Consider the following 19,200-nt stretch of genomic DNA (forward strand, 5'->3'; position numbering starts at 1 on the left):
GGGGATTGGAGGGTTATGGTCTGAGAGCAGGTAGATGAGACTAGGTCAGAGAAAGTGGTCGGTGTGGACTGGTAGGGCCGAACGGGCCTGTTTCCGTGCTGTAATTGTTATATGGTTATATATGGAGGTCCTGCGGAAAGGTTTAACCCCAAAACTATTTTAATCAATGTGAATGCAGCGCAAAGCAAAGTTGAAGGATGTTTTGTCTTCAGATTACAACAGAACCTTCAATTTGTTCGTGTCCTTTTAACAAACACGGTGTAATTAAAACAAACACAAAAAAAATCTTACTCTCAAGTGAAGAATGCATTCTACAGCCAGAAATGCTAGACACCCCAAACATTTATTTAAAAATACAAATAATCACCAGTTGAATGTGGACATTTCATTATGATACACCTTAAACAGATACAAGTGCAAAGAGATTGATGGATATATTTTGTAGGTAGTCAAGCTTTGATTTTTCTCTTCTGTAGAATGTTAAGGTTAATCAAACTAATTCATTATACTTCTAAAATAAAAATCAGATGGCACTTTAAAGCAGTCAAATGTCCCGAGGTGCTTCACAGACGACTTAACAGAATTAAAAAAATTGACAGCAAGTCACATTAGGAAATATTAGGATGGTGCCAATCTTGGTTTCATGGAGTGACAAAGAGGATCTAGTGAAGAAGTTGCAGCAGTTAGATGGAGACACAAGGAACTGCAGATGCTGAAGTCATTCTGGAGAAGGGTCCCAACCTGAAATACCACCTGTCCATTCCATGCACGCATAAATTCCTGAAATGGTTTCCAGGCTCTGAAAAGATTTGGGATACCAGAGAATCTGCCAGTATTCACCAAACTAGGATATTAAAAATTAGAATAGTATTCTGAATATTACAAATACTTTTACATTTTCTGTCATGGGTTATACTGGCATTTCTGTGTTAGGGCAGTCAATATTCAATTTGAAGCTTTGGAAAATTGATAAAATATAAAAATCTGTCTGCAAAATACAATTATAATTTCTTGCCTCTCCAATGAAATCTTTCCTCAATTCTTTTCCCTGTTTTTCTTTCCACACAGGTCTAGGACATTTGACATACAGCCATTTTGCCACTTTTCTCATCTCTTCGGTGCTCCATTCATGTTCAATGTACAACATCTCAAAATACTGGTCTAACATAACTTTCAGCGTGAGAAACGAGAAAAATATTTTTTATTTGAGCTTAAAGAGGTGCGGTTGGAATTGGAGCATGTTTAAACATTTCCTAAATGTAATTTCTTTCTCCTGCTTTTTCCCAGCGCTAATGATTGTTTTCAAATGTACTGTGATCTAAAGTAGATGGCAAGTTTTATGGATGTATTTGGTGTCATAATACAATATTAAATTGTTTCACAAATTTTCACCCCAACTAGGCAACACATTGGCGCAGCTCGTGAAGCTGCTGCCTCACAGCTCCCCCACCTGGGTTCCATTCTGACCTCTTGTGCTGTCTGTGTGGAGGTTACTTATTCCCCTCATGCCGGCATGGGTTTCCTCAAGATGTTCTCAAATCCTCCACATCAAAAAAAACATGCGTCAGTGGGACAATTGACCACTGTAACATTGCCCCATGTCTGTATAAATGATAGAATCTGAGGGAAAGTTAATGAGAATGTGGGGAGAATAAGATGGGTTAATGTAGGATTAGAGCCAAAATGGGTGTATGACAGCCAGTCAGGGGCCAAAGACCCTGTTTCTTTGTTGCATCTCTCTTTGCTCTAGGGCTCTTTCATTTTACTAACCCAAATGCACTGAGGTGATGTGAAGGAGAAGGTTTTCTTTTTACACAGAGAGTGGTGGATGCCTGGAACGCGCTGCCATGGTTGATGGTGGAGGCAGATACGATAGTGGCATTTAAGGGGCTTTTGGATGGGCAAATGGATATACAGGGAATAGAGAGATATGGATCACATGCAGGTAGAGATTTGTTTATCTTGGCATCATGTTTGGCATGGACATTGTGGGACAAGGGGACTATTTCCTGTGCTGCACTGTTCTTTGTTCTAAGTACAATTATTGTTAAAGACACTGGTACAATTGTGCTGAATCCTTTGATAGGTTTAGGTTTACTACCTTGGGTAATAACTGCAAATTCAATACTCAAGACACACAATGCTGGAGTAACTCAGCAGGTCAGGCAGCATGAAATAGATGACGTTTCGGGTCAGGACCATTCTTTCAAAAGTGTGCTGACCCGTAACGTCACCTACCTATTTTCTCCAGAGATGTTGCCTGACCCCGAGTTACTCCAGCCCTGTACACCAACATCTGCAGCTCCTCGTTTATAAATACAAGCACTAACCTCGGGCTTGAAATTTTCCCAACTTCCTTTCTTGGCGTCATTGGCAAGTTCAATATTCATTACCACACACCTGCAAGGCTCAGAACTTCCATTAAATAGTCAAAGAGTTAAAGAGACCGAGGAGTAAATGAGCAATAAAAAAGGTAACATCCTATTAACTGTGCTTGTCACTCTAGAATGAATTTCGTTTTCAAAGTTTGATGCACATTTCATTCATCCAAATACAATATTTTAATTAAAAAACATTTCTGTGATCTGTAAGTTCAAAACCACAATGTCAGCAGATAAAAAAAATTGAAACAAGGTATCTTTACATTTATGTTTATCATTCTAGAACTGTTGAGAAAATGACTAATATTAGAAAATGGCAACTTCAGATTCACAAGTGCAAAAGGAAAGACAGGAGAGGGAGATCTGCTGCTAAGAGCAGAGGTGGTTTCTTTCTGTGTTTTCAGAAGGGGAAAAGAGAAAAGCAACAACAAGCCAAAGAGTTACCTAACAGTGGGACCTAGACTCTCCCATGTTCACTCCTTGTTCAAGTCCTCAGTACATCCAAGAGAGAAGCAGAGATTGATTATGTGGTGTTTGATGAGAATATTCAGCACTTTACATCTATTCCGTACAAAGGATTAAATCCACCTTTCAATCAGTAGTCAAGGTCCTGTAAGTCATTGTCTTTACATTTCAACCAATTAAATTCATGAATTTAATTGTCTTTCTAAAATTCCTTGTCTTTTGGTTGCTTCAGGAATTGAAATGTCAAAACTAGCACAATGGCAGCAATGTGCTATTTGCCACATAGGCACGCTGAAGTGACATTGGAATAGCCCAGTCCTTTACTGTATCTCTGGCTTCACTGCTGAGCACATTCGTTCGGATCAGTTTCCATGCTATCCCCACTTGGAGCTCGATCCTTTTTCTGTTCCATTTCCACCTGTGTAAAATTCAAAAACATCACTGTAAACAAAACTAAAGTTATCCAGAATAAAATCACATGACACAAATTTTAACATTTTGGCATTTGTAATTGTCAAACCAAGACACACAAGCTGCAACTTTATTTTCAAATATTTGTGAATTCAATAAATAGTCTTATTATTTTGCACTGCTTTCAAAAGATGCAAATTAGTGTTAAAAGTAGTGTTAAAGGCAGCAATTTGACATTTTCCAAAATAATTTCCCTTTAGAATGTCTCTGAAGAAGTCAATGAGACATTCATTTATATTAAACATGACAACAAGGACTGTGCGATAAATATCACATTCACATTCTGAGAAGAGATAAAAAGCTGCGTCTTTTTGAGATGAGTCACACTCATTCCTTTGTATTTTCTTAGTAGTTTGATCTGAAGGCTGGAATGGAGCTCAAAATTTATAAAGAAAGACAAAACACAGGGAATAGAGCTGCATGTCTGAAGGTGAAAGCTGAAACTTTCAAAACATATCAGTGCTTCTGCACAAAGTACTGACTGTTCAAGGAAAAATGAATGAGATAGTAATGTGCCAGATGGTGATTATAATTTGTGAGTTTACCTGATAATTGTAGTGAGCTTTGTAAACAACCCACTTTCTCACATTCATCTTGTTGGCCACTGAGATCGACCTAATTGCTGCCTTCGATGCCGAACTACTAGGCATGTCAAACTCCACGTCCACATAGTGGACAAAACTAGCAGGCACTTCCCGATCAGATCCCAGCTCAAGGTGGCAGTAAAACGAATGCGGATGCCCTGAAGCTGGAGAAACAATATTTTATGAGCATTACGAGCACAATAAAATTCAAAGCATTTTTTTTTGTTGGAATATTCATTATTCATATTTATAGAATGACATTTTAAGATCTGAATATTGAATAACCAGAAAAGCTGGTGTTTCCACCTTTGGGGGATTCACACAATAAAACGGTTACCTGTTGCAAACTTGGTAAACTTCAAAGGTTATCAGGTTGTTGATGATATTCCCCATTTCATTTCAAGCAGGTAAACCATTAAGTAGCTTAAAAACAATGAATGGCCAAACTAAAATCTTGGTTAGACTTTGGTTAACATGCCAAGTGGAATTTTGGGATCCAACTGTAGGAAGGAGGTTGGGCACTTAGACGACATAAAGAACTAGATCTTTTACCAGTAGATCAATATGTATTATGAAGCATTTTGAAACAAGTATTTCAAATTATGAATGGATTGGAAAGCATGGATAGAAGACGAACATTTTAAGGGCAGTAGGGTGGCACAGCAGTAGAGTTGCTGCCTTCCAGCACCAGAGTCCTGGGTTTGATCCTGTATGTACGGAGTTTGTACGTTCTCTCTGTGACTGCGTGTGTTTTCTCCGAGCGTTCCGGTTTCCTCCTACACTCCAAAGCTGTTCAGGTTTGTAGATTAATTGGCTTCGGTAAACATTGCAAATTGCCCTTAGTGTGTTGGATAGTGTTAATGTACAGGGTGATCGCTGGTTGGTGCGGACTCAGCACATCAAGTCTAAAATAATTGAGGATTGAAAAATGTAAGGAGTCATATATAAAATTGGGAGTGCAGAAGATGAGATTCTTATAGAAACATATAAAAATATAAAATTCTTAAAGGATTGGACAGGCTAGATGCAGGAAAATTGTTCCCAATGTTGGGGGAGTTCAGAACCAGGGGTCAGAGTTTATGAATAAGAGGTAGGCCATTCTGGACTGAGATGGGGAAAAACTTCTTCACCCAGAGAGTTATGAATCTGTGGAATTCTCTGTCACTGAAGGCAGTGGAGGCTAATTCACTGGATGTTTTCAAGAGAGTTATATCTAGCTCTTAGGGCTAAAGGAATCAAGGGATTATGGGGGAAAAAGCAGGAACGGGGTATTGATTTTAGATGATCAGTCATGATCATCTTGAATGGCGGTGCTGGCTCAAAGGGCCGAATGGCCTACTCCTGCACCTATGTTTCTATCAGAGAGAAGAAACGGCAGTGAGATGGGACATCCCTTCCAGGATTGGTAGTTCAGACACAAAAGAACGTCAACATGAGTGATTAGAGGGATGAACAAAAGGAGGCTGCAGGTCTATAGAAATAGTGTGGGTATTTATGAGATACAGATAAACAGCACAAAAATACACGTTGACTGTGTGTTGGGCGTGTTTATGTGTAGTACAAACACTGCTTACTAGAAAATTATTTTAAAGACAATTGAATTAAATTTCAACACTAGCTGATTGACAGGAACTGCTGATATTAGGTTAGATTATGTCACTTCACCTCTTACTTTCTCCTTCTCCTCTTAGCCATCAAGTCTGCCTTGCCATTTAATATGACTATAGGCAGGATCTGCCCCATCTCTGTTGCAAGCTAACCATAGCCCTTAATTCCCCATTAAAAAAAAACAATTATCTACTTCCTCCTTAAAAGTATCTAGGCTCCATAACAGTTTAGGGTAAAGGATTCTAGAGATTCATCATCCCATGCAAGAAGTTCCGAGACCCCTGAATCTTGTAACCGTGTCCCCTTGTTCAAGATTCTCCCGCTTGCAGAAACATCTCAGTGTCTGCCATGTCATGCCCCCTGATGATCTTATATGTTTCAATAAGATCACCCCTCAGTCTTCTAAACTCCAAAGAACGTAGATCTAGGTTATTGGGTCTGGGAGATGTGAATCAATCTGCACTGATTATAAGGAAAGGTACAGTTCCACAGAGATGTAGAATGTTGATGAGCTATCTTCTCGGTGTGGTTCGGCTATCCTTTGTACGGTTCCAGTTGTCGGTGAGTCACTTCAACACTGATCCAAGTTTAATGGAGATGTGGCAACTCGAATTCTCATTGGAAATTCAAGGGTATGTTGCATGATTTAGTTCAGGAAAAAAATAAAAATTCAAAATGTAATTTATTCCTTTTGTGCAATAAACATTGTTAAGGTTATGGAAATATAGAAATTTACATCAGTACAACTCTACTATAACTTTTTGCTAGAGTAATCAAATGCAAGCTTCAATATCCTGTTTAACCTGCTACTGACCCACATCCTCTTCAGCTTCCTTACAAGATGCTCTTGTCTCAACATTTCCCTTTTGCTAATCAGAGACTAATATTTTCCTAATGAGCCCGAGGAAGAAAACATTCCTGCTTCTACAACATACTAAACACAAATATAGAACCCACTCCAAGCCAACAAAGGAAAGCTTTGCAAATAGCATGATTGTGCTTGGTCACATGTCCTTGATATACAGATGAATTAGATTAATTCCCTGACTCTGGGTGAAACTAGAAAGCTCTCTGCTCGGGATCTCAGCAGGGACATGTTGAACAGATCATATTCAGCAGATTGATAAAAAACTTTAAGAGATGGTACCTCTAAAACACCATCACAAACATGCAGCAGGCTTACCATCCCCAGTCTTACTTACAAGATGTATGATCAGGCAGATGAATGAAGGGAGAAATTATACAAAGCAAATTTGGCGAGAAAATATCCGACTGCAAATAAATGTTTTCAAATCTGGACAGTAAGTGCTGGAGTAACTTAGTGGGTCAGGCAGCATCTTTGGAGAACATGGATAAACAATAAGCAATGTTTGGGTCAGGACCTTTCCTCAGACTGATTGTAGTAGTGGTGGGGGGTTGCTGCGGGGAAGAAGCTGGAAGAGAGATAGGGGTCGGACAAAGCCTGGCAAGCGATGGGTGGATACCAGTGATGGGAATTTTTATTTTTTAGAATTCAGCATCAGACTATTCCTAGTGTCTACTTTAAAATTTGGAATACCAACAGTCATGGCTGCAGCCTACATGAATTTCCAAAAAGAGAAAGCACAATAAAAGTGTTATACCTCTTTTATTGTAATAAAAGCTTTTTCTGAATGGCAAATGAAATTGGAGTGTGAATCCTTACTGATGCACCACAGAAATACAAGAATATAACAGCATGATTAACAAAAGTGTGCACAATTGAAACTGGACACAATGACCAAGTCTAATGGCGTAGCTTTTTGATGCACGATACAATTGCATTGAAGTATAAAATCAAGTACAAAATGTCAGATTTATGCCTTGCCCTTGGGACTTTGAGAAAGGAATCATGTAACTGCATTGTGCTCTTATGCATTACATAGAAAAGTACTTCAGTCAGTGTGAAACACAAATATAGGATCAACTACGACAACACCAGAGTATGAATAAGGGACGACAAAACATAGGTCATGACAGCAAGAAGAGACCAATGGAGAGAAGTTTACTCAAGTACACTTTAAAGGGATTGAGGTTATCTTGAGCATTATTCGAGTGTCCTCCTCAGAAGTAATAGATTCAGTATTTTTCAGGTAGTCTATTACCTTTTTGTGAGGTAGAATGGAACTCAATCCCTCTGATCCTTTCCCCTTCTGCCATGATGTTGGTTTGAGCACAAGGCAAATGAGGGCTCACATTCCCTTGTGCATCCTAGAACTGTCCATATCACTGCAGGACATCCTGCTATTTCCAGCAATGGTTCCCGTGAAGAACAACCACTTTAACAATTCCAGCTATGATGGGACACTGTGCAATTAAGTTTGTGCTTCATGAGCATCTCCCAAACTTACACGTGGTTAGTTTGTGCAACTTTGCCAAAAACTTCAGGAATTTCACTCCATCGTATTCCTCCACCACTTCTGTTGAAACTGACATAGCCATTCTGTGCAGTATCAGTTCAATGTCTAGTTTTTTCTGTTAGACAACTTTTCAGCCAGCCAAGAACACCAGATTTCAGGAAAATGAAAGCAAAAATGCACCTGTTGCTGAGCACTTCTATCATTTTCTGGTTAGACTTTCCCACAACCTTCTGAAGACTGACTTGAACAAGTTCAGATCTTAACGCTTATTTTTGCATAGTAGTTGTTAGCAAAATATTTATTTGCAAATTCGCACATCTTTGGGATGTGGGAAGAATCCGGAGCACCCCACACAATCACAGGGAGAATGTGCAAACTTCACACATACAGCTCCCGAGGTCAGTATTGAACCCAGTCTCTGGCACTGAGGCAGCAGCTCTACCAGCTGCATCACTGCTGGCCCCAGTTGCGTATGGGATGGGATATGCTGTTTACACAGCAAGCAATCTCTGGCACAGCAAACAAAGTCAATTTATTCATGTTGCTTCTTTGTTTACAAAGGGCAACAGGGATTAAACAGCAAATTATAAACCAGTGTACCTTGCATCAGTGATAGGGAAACAATTGGAGAGGATTCCTAGGGACAGGATTTGCAATGAAAAAGCATGGTCTTATTAGGGACAGTTGGCTTGACTTTGTGCGGGGGAGATCATGCCTTACAAACTTGAGTTTTTTGAGGAGGTGTCGAAGATAATTGCTGAGGGTAGGGCAGTGGATGTTATCTCCATGGAATTTAATAAGGCATTTGACAAGATCCCTCATGTTCCAAAAGATTCAAACAAATTGCATCCATGGTGACGGTGGATTTGATTCAAAATTATTTTGGCCATACAAGACAGAAGATGGTAGAGGAGGGGTGCTGCTTTGATCTGGAGGTCGGTGAGTAGTGGTGCTTTGCAGGGATCAGTGTTGGGATCTTTGTTGTTTGTGGTATAGATTATATATTAAAAAATAATAATTTGGTGTATGTTGTCAAAGTATGCAGCAGGATACAGAAATGCCCTCTAGTTTTTGAGTCCCTTACCCCAGGAAACACTGTGCACATTAATTCTGTGCATTTCACCCTATCTATTCCTCTCTTGATTTTATATACCTCTATTAGATCATCCCTCAACATCCTGCTCGCCAAGGAATTAAGTCTTAGTCTGCCCAACCTCTCCCGAAAGCTCAGCCCCTCGAGGTTTGGCAACATTCTTGTAAATCATCTCTGCACTCTTTCCATCTTATTGGCATCTTTCCTACAGCAGGGTGACCGAATGGCATCTTTCCTATTGCAGGGTGACAACATTTGGTCTATGTCAAATCAATTTTCAGTGCCTCTTCTTTTCATATTTCTTATTATCTGAGGTTGGAATGTTTTTTCATAACAGAAGTCAGAATTCAAATGAATAGAAGAACCGTATATAATTGCCTTTACCCAGCGACACTGCAGTATGAATAATAGGACGAAGCCTGGACATGTAGTTTCAATCATTTGCAGGTTTTTGACATAGCTGCTTTGTAAGCTGCTCATAAACAACATTCCCTTGATGATTCAGTGTTATAATGAGGTACTGACCCAGATCTGAAAAGTGCAGACATGATTATTTTCATTCATTGATTTGTTCAGTGTGTTCGGAGCAGTAATGTTTTCAGGATAGAAGAGCAATGGAATTAAATTAGATTTTGACAGAAATTGTTTAAAAATAACTGATGGGATGCTTTTAACTCATCCGACTACTTAATGGAACCAAATACGATATAAAGTAGTACTTAAATCCAAGTTATTGTAACAAAAATGGAATTGCTGTAGCTGATGTAAATAAGTAATTAGATCCAAAGAAGTTATTATGGAGTAGTTAAGTACTATATTGCATATTTATTTACATTTTGTATAAAGAAATAAATAACATGCACCTTATGCCTGGACCTTTAAGGTCTTGAGGATGGTTTAAAGTGCTTTTTGAAAGCAATCATTGCCACCCTGCAGGTAAAAATAGTGATGAAATTACACATAGAAAAGTGCTACAAATGATAAGATAAGCAGCAATAGTTTTGTGATGCAGGTTTACAAATTATTATCAGCAGGGACAATGGAAAGACCTTCTTTATCTCACCTAATGTAATGGAATCTGTTATCTACAGCCACGACAGCAGATGATTCTGCTGCAATAAAATAACACTTTTGAAATGTCATTGAACTGAAATATTAACTTGATTTTCTCTGCACTGAGGTGCTGGATATTTTCAGCTTTTTCAATTTTGTTACTGCACTTTACTGCAGTCATTCTAGTTTAACATCTCATGTGAAAGGGAACACACTCAGTACTGCACTGAAGTGTCAGCCGATCTGCTCAAATCTTTGTAGTGGAGCTCAAAATTAGCTTGACGATGTATGCTATCTTCTTTAAAATGGCTTCACTCAGTGCATGCTGGAAAATTGATAATGGAGTATTAAATCTTTCTTTGAACCTGGCAGAAGAAATTGATTGAGCAGTTGATCATTTGTTGTTTTCTGCTGGCTTTGCCTACAACCTTACAATACAAAAACTTAACATGCATTTGGGGAAAATAGAGTCACTGAATCATACAGCATGGAAACAGATCCTTCGACCCAACTAGTCCATGCTGATCATAAGGTATGACCAGGTCAGCATGGACTAGTTGGATAAGGTCATAAGTGATAGGAGCAGAATTAGGCCATTCCGCCATTCAATCATGACATCTATCTCTCTCTCCTAACCCCATTCTCCTGCCTTCTCCCCATAACCCTGACACCCGCACTAATCAAGAATCTATCAACCTCTGCCTTAAAAATATCCATTGGCGTGGCCTCCACAGCCTCCTGTGGGAAAGAATTCCACAGATTCACCGCCCTCTGACGAAAGAAATTCCTCCTCACCTTCTTCCTAAAGGAACGTCCTTTAATTCTGAGGCTATGACCTCGAGTCCTAGACTCTCCCACTGGTAAAAACATCCTCTCCACATCCACTCTAGCCAACCCTTTCACTATTTAAAAAGTTTCAATGTAACCCCCTCATCCTTCTAAACGCCAGCGAGTACAGGCCCAGTGCATCAAACGCTCTTCATAGGTTAACCCAGAGTAGAGTTGCTGCTCACAGCGCTAGAGACCCGAGTTCAATCCTGATTACGGGTGCTGTCTGTTCAGAGTTTGTATGTACTCACTATGACTGAGTGGGTTTTCTCCGGGTGCACCGGTTTCCTCCCACAGTCCAAAGACGTACAGTGTAGGGGATCGATGGTTGATACACTGTGGTCAGGTTGATTGTAATCATGTACGGTCTTTCCGCTAACTGGATAGCACACAAGATGCCTCAACTAAGCTAGTCCTAAACATTTCCGATCCATGTACCTGTCCGTGTCTTTTAACTACTGTAATAGTACCGGCCACAACTACCTCCTCCGACAGCACATTCCATTAAAAAAAAAGATTGGAATTTATCTGGGACAACCTCCAGTTGGATAGCTGTTCCAATATACTCAACTTGTCTCCAGAACAAGGGGCCACAGTTTAAGAATAAGGGGTAGGCCATTTAGAACGGAGATGAGGAAGAACTTTTTCAGTCAGAGAGTGGTGAAGGTGTGGAATTCTCTGCCTCAGAAGGCAGTGGAGGCCAGTTCGTTGGATGCTTTCAAGAGAGAGCTGGATCGAGCTCTTAAGGATAGCGGAGTGAGGGGGTATGGGGAGAAGGCAGGAACGGGGTACTGATTGAGAGTGATCAGCCATGATCGCATTGAATGGCGGTGCTGGCTCGAAGGGCTGAATGGCCTACTCCTGCACCTATTGTCTATTGTCTAATGTTGAAAATTAGATGGTCATGTTGGAGTAACTCGAAGGGCATGGAGAGGGGGGCAGAGAGAGGCAGAGACAGAGAGGGGGGGGGGGTGGAGAGAGAGAGGCAGAGATAGAGAGTGGGGCGGCAGAGAGAGGCAGGCAGGGACAGAAAGTGGAGGGGGGCAGAGAGAGGGTGCGAGGCATACGGGCGGGGGGCAGAGAGAGAGGGGGGGGCAGAGAGAGGGGGGCAGAGAGAGGGGGGGGCAGAGAGAGGGGGGGCAGAGAGAGGGGGGGCAGAGAGAGGGGGGGCAGAGAGAGGGGGGGCAGAGAGAGGGGGGGGCAGAGAGAGGGGGGGGCAGAGAGAGGGGGGGCAGAGAGAGGGGGGGGCAGAGAGAGGGGGGGGCAGAGAGAGGGGGGGGCAGAGAGGGGGGGGGCAGAGAGGGGGGGGCAGAGAGAGGGGGGGCAGAGAGAGGGGGGGCAGAGAGAGGGGGGGCAGAGAGAGGGGGGCAGAGAGAGGGGGTCAGAGAGAGGGGGTCAGAGAGAGGGGGTCAGAGAGAGGGGGTCAGAGAGGGGGGGCAGAGAGAGGGGGCAGAGAGAGGGGGCAGAGAGAGGGGGGCAGAGAGAGGGGGGCAGAGAGAGGGGGGCAGAGAGAGGGGGGCAGAGAGAGGGGGGCAGAGAGAGGGGGGCAGAGAGAGGGGGGCAGAGAGAGGGGGGCAGAGAGAGGGGGGCAGAGAGAGGGGGGCAGAGAGAGGGGGGCAGAGAGAGGGGGGCAGAGAGAGGGGGGCAGAGAGAGGGGGGCAGAGAGAGGGGGGCAGAGAGAGGGGGCAGAGAGAGGGGGGCAGAGAGAGGGGGCAGAGAGAGGGGGCAGAGAGAAGGGGCAGAGAGAGGGGGCAGAGCGAGGGGGCAGAGAGAGGGGGGCAGAGAGAGGGGGGCAGAGAGAGGGGGGCAGAGAGAGGGGGGCAGAGAGAGGGGGGCAGAGAGAGGGGGGCAGAGAGAGGGGGCAGAGAGAGGGGGGCAGAGAGAGGGGGGCAGAGAGAGGGGGGCAGAGAGAGGGGGGCAGAGAGAGGGGGGCAGAGAGAGGGGGGCAGAGAGAGGGGGGCAGAGAGAGGGGGGCAGAGAGAGGGGGGCAAAGAGAGGGGGGCAAAGAGAGGGGGCAGAGAGAGGGGGCAGAGAGAGGGGGGCAGAGAGAGGGGGGCAGAGAGAGGGGGGCAGAGAGGGGGGGCAGAGAGAGGGGGGCAGAGAGAGGGGGGCAGAGAGAGGGGGGCAGAGAGGGCAAGGCAGACGTGGCAGAGGGCGAGGCAGACGGGGCAGAGAGGGTGAGGCGGAGGGGCAGGCGGGGCAGACAGAGACAGACACATCGCCACAGTTGGGCTGAATGGTCTGTTTCTGTGTTGAGAGTTCAATGTAATTCCTTCATGTCCTTGGTAAAACTACAATGTTATTGGAGCTGACTTCAATATTTTACTGCTAGTATGGAAGAACATCTGTGAATAAACAAGTAACATAAAACTGTCAGCATGACCGATACTAATTGCCTTCAAAAGTGACGTGGGAGTTTAATGGTAATCTTATCACACTTGCAGAGATAATAAATTAAGTTACTGTTCACCCTGAATACCAAGGGCACACCAGATCTTCGGGAGAAAACTTGTTTTAATCATTATAAAAACATCTGGTAAGAACTTCAGGTGTAAGTCACACAAGATCACAGGAAACAGGAGCAGGAGGTGGAGAGAAATTAACCCCTCAAGATTGTTCTGCCATTCACTCAGATTATAGCTGATTGAATCCTGACCTTGATAGCATGTTCACACTCAATCCCCGTACCCCTTGAAGCTCAGTTCAAATTAACCCATTTCTGTCACAAATACATTCATGGACTTCACCTCCACAGCTCTCTGAAGTAGAAAGTTTCCATGGGTTGAAACACTCCGAGAGGAAACCTACTCCACATTTCTATCCGAAATGGGCCACCGTTAATTCAGAAACTGCACCTCTACCCAGTTCTATATAGCCCCACCTATATAGCCACGATGGGGGATGCCCTCTAAGCATCCACAGTGGCAAGCTTCCTAAAAATTTTGTTTCAATAAAACCATCCATTAATCGTACAAATCTCAATGAGTATAGAGGCCAAACCTTCTCAATCTCTCTTCATTAGTCAAACCCTTCATAGCAGAAATCAATCTGCATAGCCTCAAAGCCGGTATCGCCTTCCTTGAACCACCTCAGACACCTGAACCACTTCTTTACTTGCCTTAAATCATTCCCTGCCTCAAAGGGAAATGCAGATTGACCACTCCACTAGCCACAGACCTAGTTGCCCAGGTCCACTTTTGAGAAAGAGATCAAAGTTTGCAATTCCAAAAATAATGCAACACTTGGTCTGATTCTTCAGAGGCCTTGTGTGCAGTTGACTAATGGGACCTTATGTGTTCAATGGAATTTCTAATCATTTTTGTAAGTGTCTCCTTTACATTTCCATTTTTTTCAAAATTTAGGACTACCATTAATTGAAATCCAACTTAATATATTGTGTCAAAGAGATATGGTTTTTTTTACACTGCTTGGCAACTATTTTTAGAAACTGAAATGTATCTCGGCCCGAAAAATCACCGATCCGTGTTCTCCAGAGATACGGCCTGACTTGCTGAGTTACTCCAGCACTTTGAGACTTTTTTGACAGCTATTTTTGTTTCATTCAGTGTGTGTCTGGAGTCACAATTTAATATTAGTTAAATCTTGATTGTTTCATTTCTGGCACAAGCTTAAGAAACTTCTTACTTTGGCAAAGAATAGTTTGCAAAAAACATCGGTGTGTGAGCTTTGAGATATTTACAACCCCAGCAGGAACTCACCTGAATTTTTGTCTGGAAGCCTGTTGATTCTCCATACTATAGATTTAAAGGCATGTTCATACTTGGCACTTCCCAATGTTACTCTCATTACAGGCTCGGAGCCAGACACACTTCCACTACCAAAGCTGGCACTCCTATTCACTCTGGCCTTCAGTGATTTCTCTCGCAAGACGCCTTCTCGCCGGAAGTTCTTGACCCAATCCATTGGGACTGGATACCGAATCATCACATTTTCACAAGGCATTACTGCATATTGGTCCTGATTAGGCACAAAACCCGATGACATCACCAGCCAAGACTGAAGTTCCACTTCAGCCCCCTTAACGGAAGCCAAGGTTTTGAGGGAGAAAGGCAGCGTCTTCTCACTGTATGTAGTCCTGAAACGCATCAACTCAAATTTATGACCATCCAATGGTAAAAATTTAATTGATCTAGAATTATTGAATTCATCAATATCAACACATTTGTGGAACTGACAGTCACTTATTTTAATCCACTTGGTTGTGGTTGTGGGAATTATGTCATCTCTTGACACAACTTCATTTCCCTTAATTTGAACATCATTGAGGCCGATTCTACTTTCTGGCATCCCAGAAACAAAAGCTAGTATACTGATATGTGTGACAACACAGTGTTGGATAAGTTTGTTGTCTCCTTTGGCCACAACACCTCTAAATTCATCTTGTACTTCCACAGTTATTTCATCTTCAAAGTAACTGGCACAAATATCTCGGGCACTTGGCATTTTCATTAGTACATCTTGAATTGTAGTCACAAAGCTCACATAATCTTCATTACAAGTGGTGCCCAGTTTGATTACCTGCTCCCTAATAGGCGTTTGAACAACTATTGGCAAGGGATGGTACTTGCGTTTCTCCCTGTATAATACCTGATCGATTCTTATCGTGTGTATTTTCCCATTTTCATCAAAGTTCTGAAGTTTGAGCTCAGACAACTCATGGGAAGCCAGAAGCTGGATCTCTTTAAAAGGCTTTTCAAGACCCTTTTCATAGAATAGTTGTAAACGTGCATTATCTAACATTTTGACATATATAGGCCCCCAGTGCCTTGATGACATGATGTTCTTTTTCTCAGGTATTCTCAGCATCATTGTCCATCCGTCTTTAGGTGAAAGATGGAAAAGGTTCAAATCATAGTTTTCTGCCTCTGGAGAATGCAAAGGGTCATCAGGTAAGGTCGGGCTGTTAATTTGATCTGGATCCATAACTTTGATTTGTTTGAGATGAGAGAACACTTCATTTTGAAGAGTGCAATTCATCGAGTCATCCGTAAATGTGGGATTTAAAGAATTATTGAACATAACGGAATTTCTTTGACCATTGACATGAGAATTTGGAAATGAGCAGTCTGGAGGATGGCCAAATGCCATGATAGAATCCGTTTGACTGCTGATTTTCACGTCCGAAAGTGGGGAAACGGGATCTGATAAATTTATGAAAATAGAGTCCCTTTCATTATCCACATCTGCAGCTTGAAATTGAAAGACTGTATCTGGAGAATTCTCTGAAACAGCAGAATTCTCTTGACTATTGCCTTTAACATCTGATTTTAAGGGAAACAGATCCTTGGCATTGGCGAATATAATGGAATCCCTATGATTACTGATTTTTACATCAGAAAATGAGACAACTGCACTTGGTGAATTTATGAAAACAGAATCATCTTGATCATTGATATTGTTGGCAGTAAATGGAGAAAACAAATCTGACGAATTACTGAATACAGCTGAATTTATTTTGTCAGTTTGACTTCCGCTGAACGACTTGGAATCTCTTTGCTGATTGATGTGTGCATCGTTAAATATAGAGTCAGGTTCATTTAGCTGTTCACAGATCTGAGAATCATTTGGTAATGAATTCATTATGTGAGAACTTTGATTTTTTTCAAAGAATGCTTGAAATGGGTTGATTGGTGATGGTTGAACATCACGCAGAGCTTCATCCAAAAAAGGGTTAGTAGTACGTGTTGGTGAATACGGGTTTATAGCAGGTCTAATTTGTGAAAACACATCATTCTTGTCTTCAGCTAAAAAATCCAACAGTTTATTTGTTGATGTCGCTTCTATATCACTTTCAGGCCCAAGAGATGCCTTGACCTTTTCTTGATCGGTGTAACTATGAGGAATTCCCAGTTTTGAAAGAGATGTTTGGGTTGCTTCAGGGTCATCATCAAATGTGACCCAGGTCGAAAAGCGTGCCGTTGACATTCCGGATTCATTCAGTTGCACCTTGTCTGAGTTCCTGATCATTGATTCCATGCTAGTCTCATTGTGATCATGATAAAATGAGCCAATTTCTGAGGAGAAAAAAGTTGAAAAGAAACGTTAAACCAAACTGAATATTAGAATGTACAGATAAAAAATAGCGACAAATGGACTAAGCATGTTTGAATTAAAAGATGTTCAGCAACTTATAGTAATTATTATTTAGCTGGTAAGCAAGGGGTAAAAGTCTCCATTGTCATACATGTTGCTAGAATTTACAGGCAAGGTTCTTCTCATTGTAAATTCATTGGATGACAGACAGAATCCTTTATTGAACTGTCAAATTAACAGAGTAAATGAGGAGAATTCTGTTCCAAGAAAATTCATGCCAATGATTTATTATTTTAAAAATGCAATGTAATTTGTGAGTAGGGAAAGTTGGCAGCATTCAGGCAAAACAAAAAATATGCTTGCTGCAACCAGTATAGTATTTACATCCTTTCCATCAGTGCCCAAGGTGCTGCTAAAGAATATTTTAGCATTGCATTTGGACAAATCATTGAAATCCCAATTCACATTATCTCCATCAGGAATATGTGTAAGCATTGCATACTGTGCAAATGAAAATGCCAAAATAGAAGCTTGTGCAAACACAATGGTGCCAACAATAGAGGTAGAAAAAGAGATGAGGTCTTGCAGAGTGAATATCAGGAATCAGGCATAAGGCTAAAAAGCATAACCTCAAGGGTTGTCATCTCTGGATTACTCCCGGTGTTATGCGTTGTGAGGATAGGAATAAGTGATCAGGCAGATGAGTGCATCGCTGATGAGCTGGTGCAAGGGGGAGGGTTACAGGTTGGTGGACCATTGGGATTTCCTTCCAGGCAGAGGTGAACTGTGCATGATGGACAAGTTGCACCTGAAGTAGAGGAAGACCAATATCCTGGTGGGAAGATTTTCTAGAGCTATTCGGGAGGGTTTAAACTTGTCTGGAAGGGGAGTGGAACCCAAAGCTGGAACTGTTAACAGAACAGAAAAGTTATTGGAAATCTGTTTTTTTTTAAAAAAGCTGGAAATGCTCAGTAGGTCTCAGACAGAGTCTGTGGAGAGAGAAAAAAGCTGAGTTAACATTACTGCGTTGGACACAAATCGCTAGAGTAACTCAGCGGGGCAGGCAGTATCTCTGAAGAACATGGATAGGTGATGTTTTGGTTCAGGATCCTTCAGACTGACTGTTGAGGAAGGAAGAATGTTAAAAGAGAGGTGCAGGACAAAGGGTTGCACAAATCACCTTTAATCCCCCTATCACCAGCCAGGCATAGTCCTGCCCCTTTCTTCTAGCTTTCTTCCTCCCCACCCCACCCCCAGTCAGTCTGAAGATGGGTCTCAACCTAAAACAGCACCTACCCATGTTTCCCAGAGATACTGCCTGGCCCACTGAGTTACTCCAGCATTTGATGTCTTACTTGTAAACCAGCAATGGCAGCTCCTTGTTTCCAACAATACTGCTGGATGCACTTATATCAAACTAGCCAATTCTGCCACAAACCGGAACGGCTAATTATCTGCAATTGTTGCATTAAATATTGAGTTTCAAGGCATGTATCGCTCCGATGGAAATCAGAAACGTCACTCATTCCTTCTCTCCTGAGATGCAGCCTGACCTGCTGAGTTACTCCAGCATTTTGTGAAATAAATACCTTTGATGGAAATCAGATGCTGATCCTCAGAGTTATGTTGGCATTCATTGGAACGGTTTTAAGTAATAACTTGTTGGACGAACAATTTCTCTACAATTTGAAAACTGGTTCTTTGATTTCTACAATATTTGATAATACATTTTAACAATATTTTCTCCCTACCAAACTGCATAACCGGAGTATGAACAGTCCCTGTAACCAATGAGTTGAAATAGTACACTCGATTAAAGAATGACCATTGTAATACCTATCACAAGATCAAGATGGCCCAAATGGAGACATAAGAGACTGCAGATGCTAAAATCTTAAGCAAAACACAAAGTGCTGGAGGAACTCAGCAGATCAGGCAGCATCTGTCATGAGAAAGGGAGGTACAATGATTTGGGTCAGGTCTTTTCTTCAGACTGGATTAGTTGGGAGAAAGCTGGATGACAAACAGTCTGTCCTCTGCAGAGTTCCTCCAGCACTTTGTTTTTTTTTGTCCCAAATGTTAAACATATATTGCTAAGTGAAAGATAGAATATGGAGGCTAAATCATTACATGTCTTATAATTCCATAAAAAGAGCCCCTTGAATAAACTTGTGCACTTCTTCCCTAGTGTACGTGCAGATAAAGAGAGAAAACAAATATTTTCAGTTAATTGCATATTAACTGAATACAATTAACATCAATTGATTTTAAATTAGATACTATGG

At 41.8% G+C, this 19,200-nt stretch overlaps 1 protein-coding gene across 4 annotated transcripts in view; it reads right to left on the reverse strand.

Annotated features, from left to right (window-relative positions):
- Nucleotides 1-339: 339 nt before the first annotated feature.
- Nucleotides 340-19,200, reverse strand: part of ston2 (stonin 2) — an 88,038-nt gene continuing 69,177 nt past the window's right edge. For all 4 annotated transcript variants that reach the window (XM_078406915.1, XM_078406916.1, XM_078406918.1 and 1 more), the window contains 3 exons: nt 14,581-16,896; nt 3,863-4,065; nt 340-3,264 (listed from right to left, as the gene is read on the reverse strand). In XM_078406915.1, the coding sequence (XP_078263041.1) occupies nt 3,184-3,264; nt 3,863-4,065; nt 14,581-16,896 (2,600 nt within the window). In that variant the 3' untranslated portion in view covers nt 340-3,183. The remainder of the gene's footprint in view (nt 3,265-3,862; nt 4,066-14,580; nt 16,897-19,200) is intronic.

The sequence above is a fragment of the Rhinoraja longicauda genome, chromosome 10, assembly GCF_053455715.1.
Source record: "Rhinoraja longicauda isolate Sanriku21f chromosome 10, sRhiLon1.1, whole genome shotgun sequence".
NCBI classification, from domain to species: domain Eukaryota; kingdom Metazoa; phylum Chordata; class Chondrichthyes; order Rajiformes; family Arhynchobatidae; genus Rhinoraja; species Rhinoraja longicauda.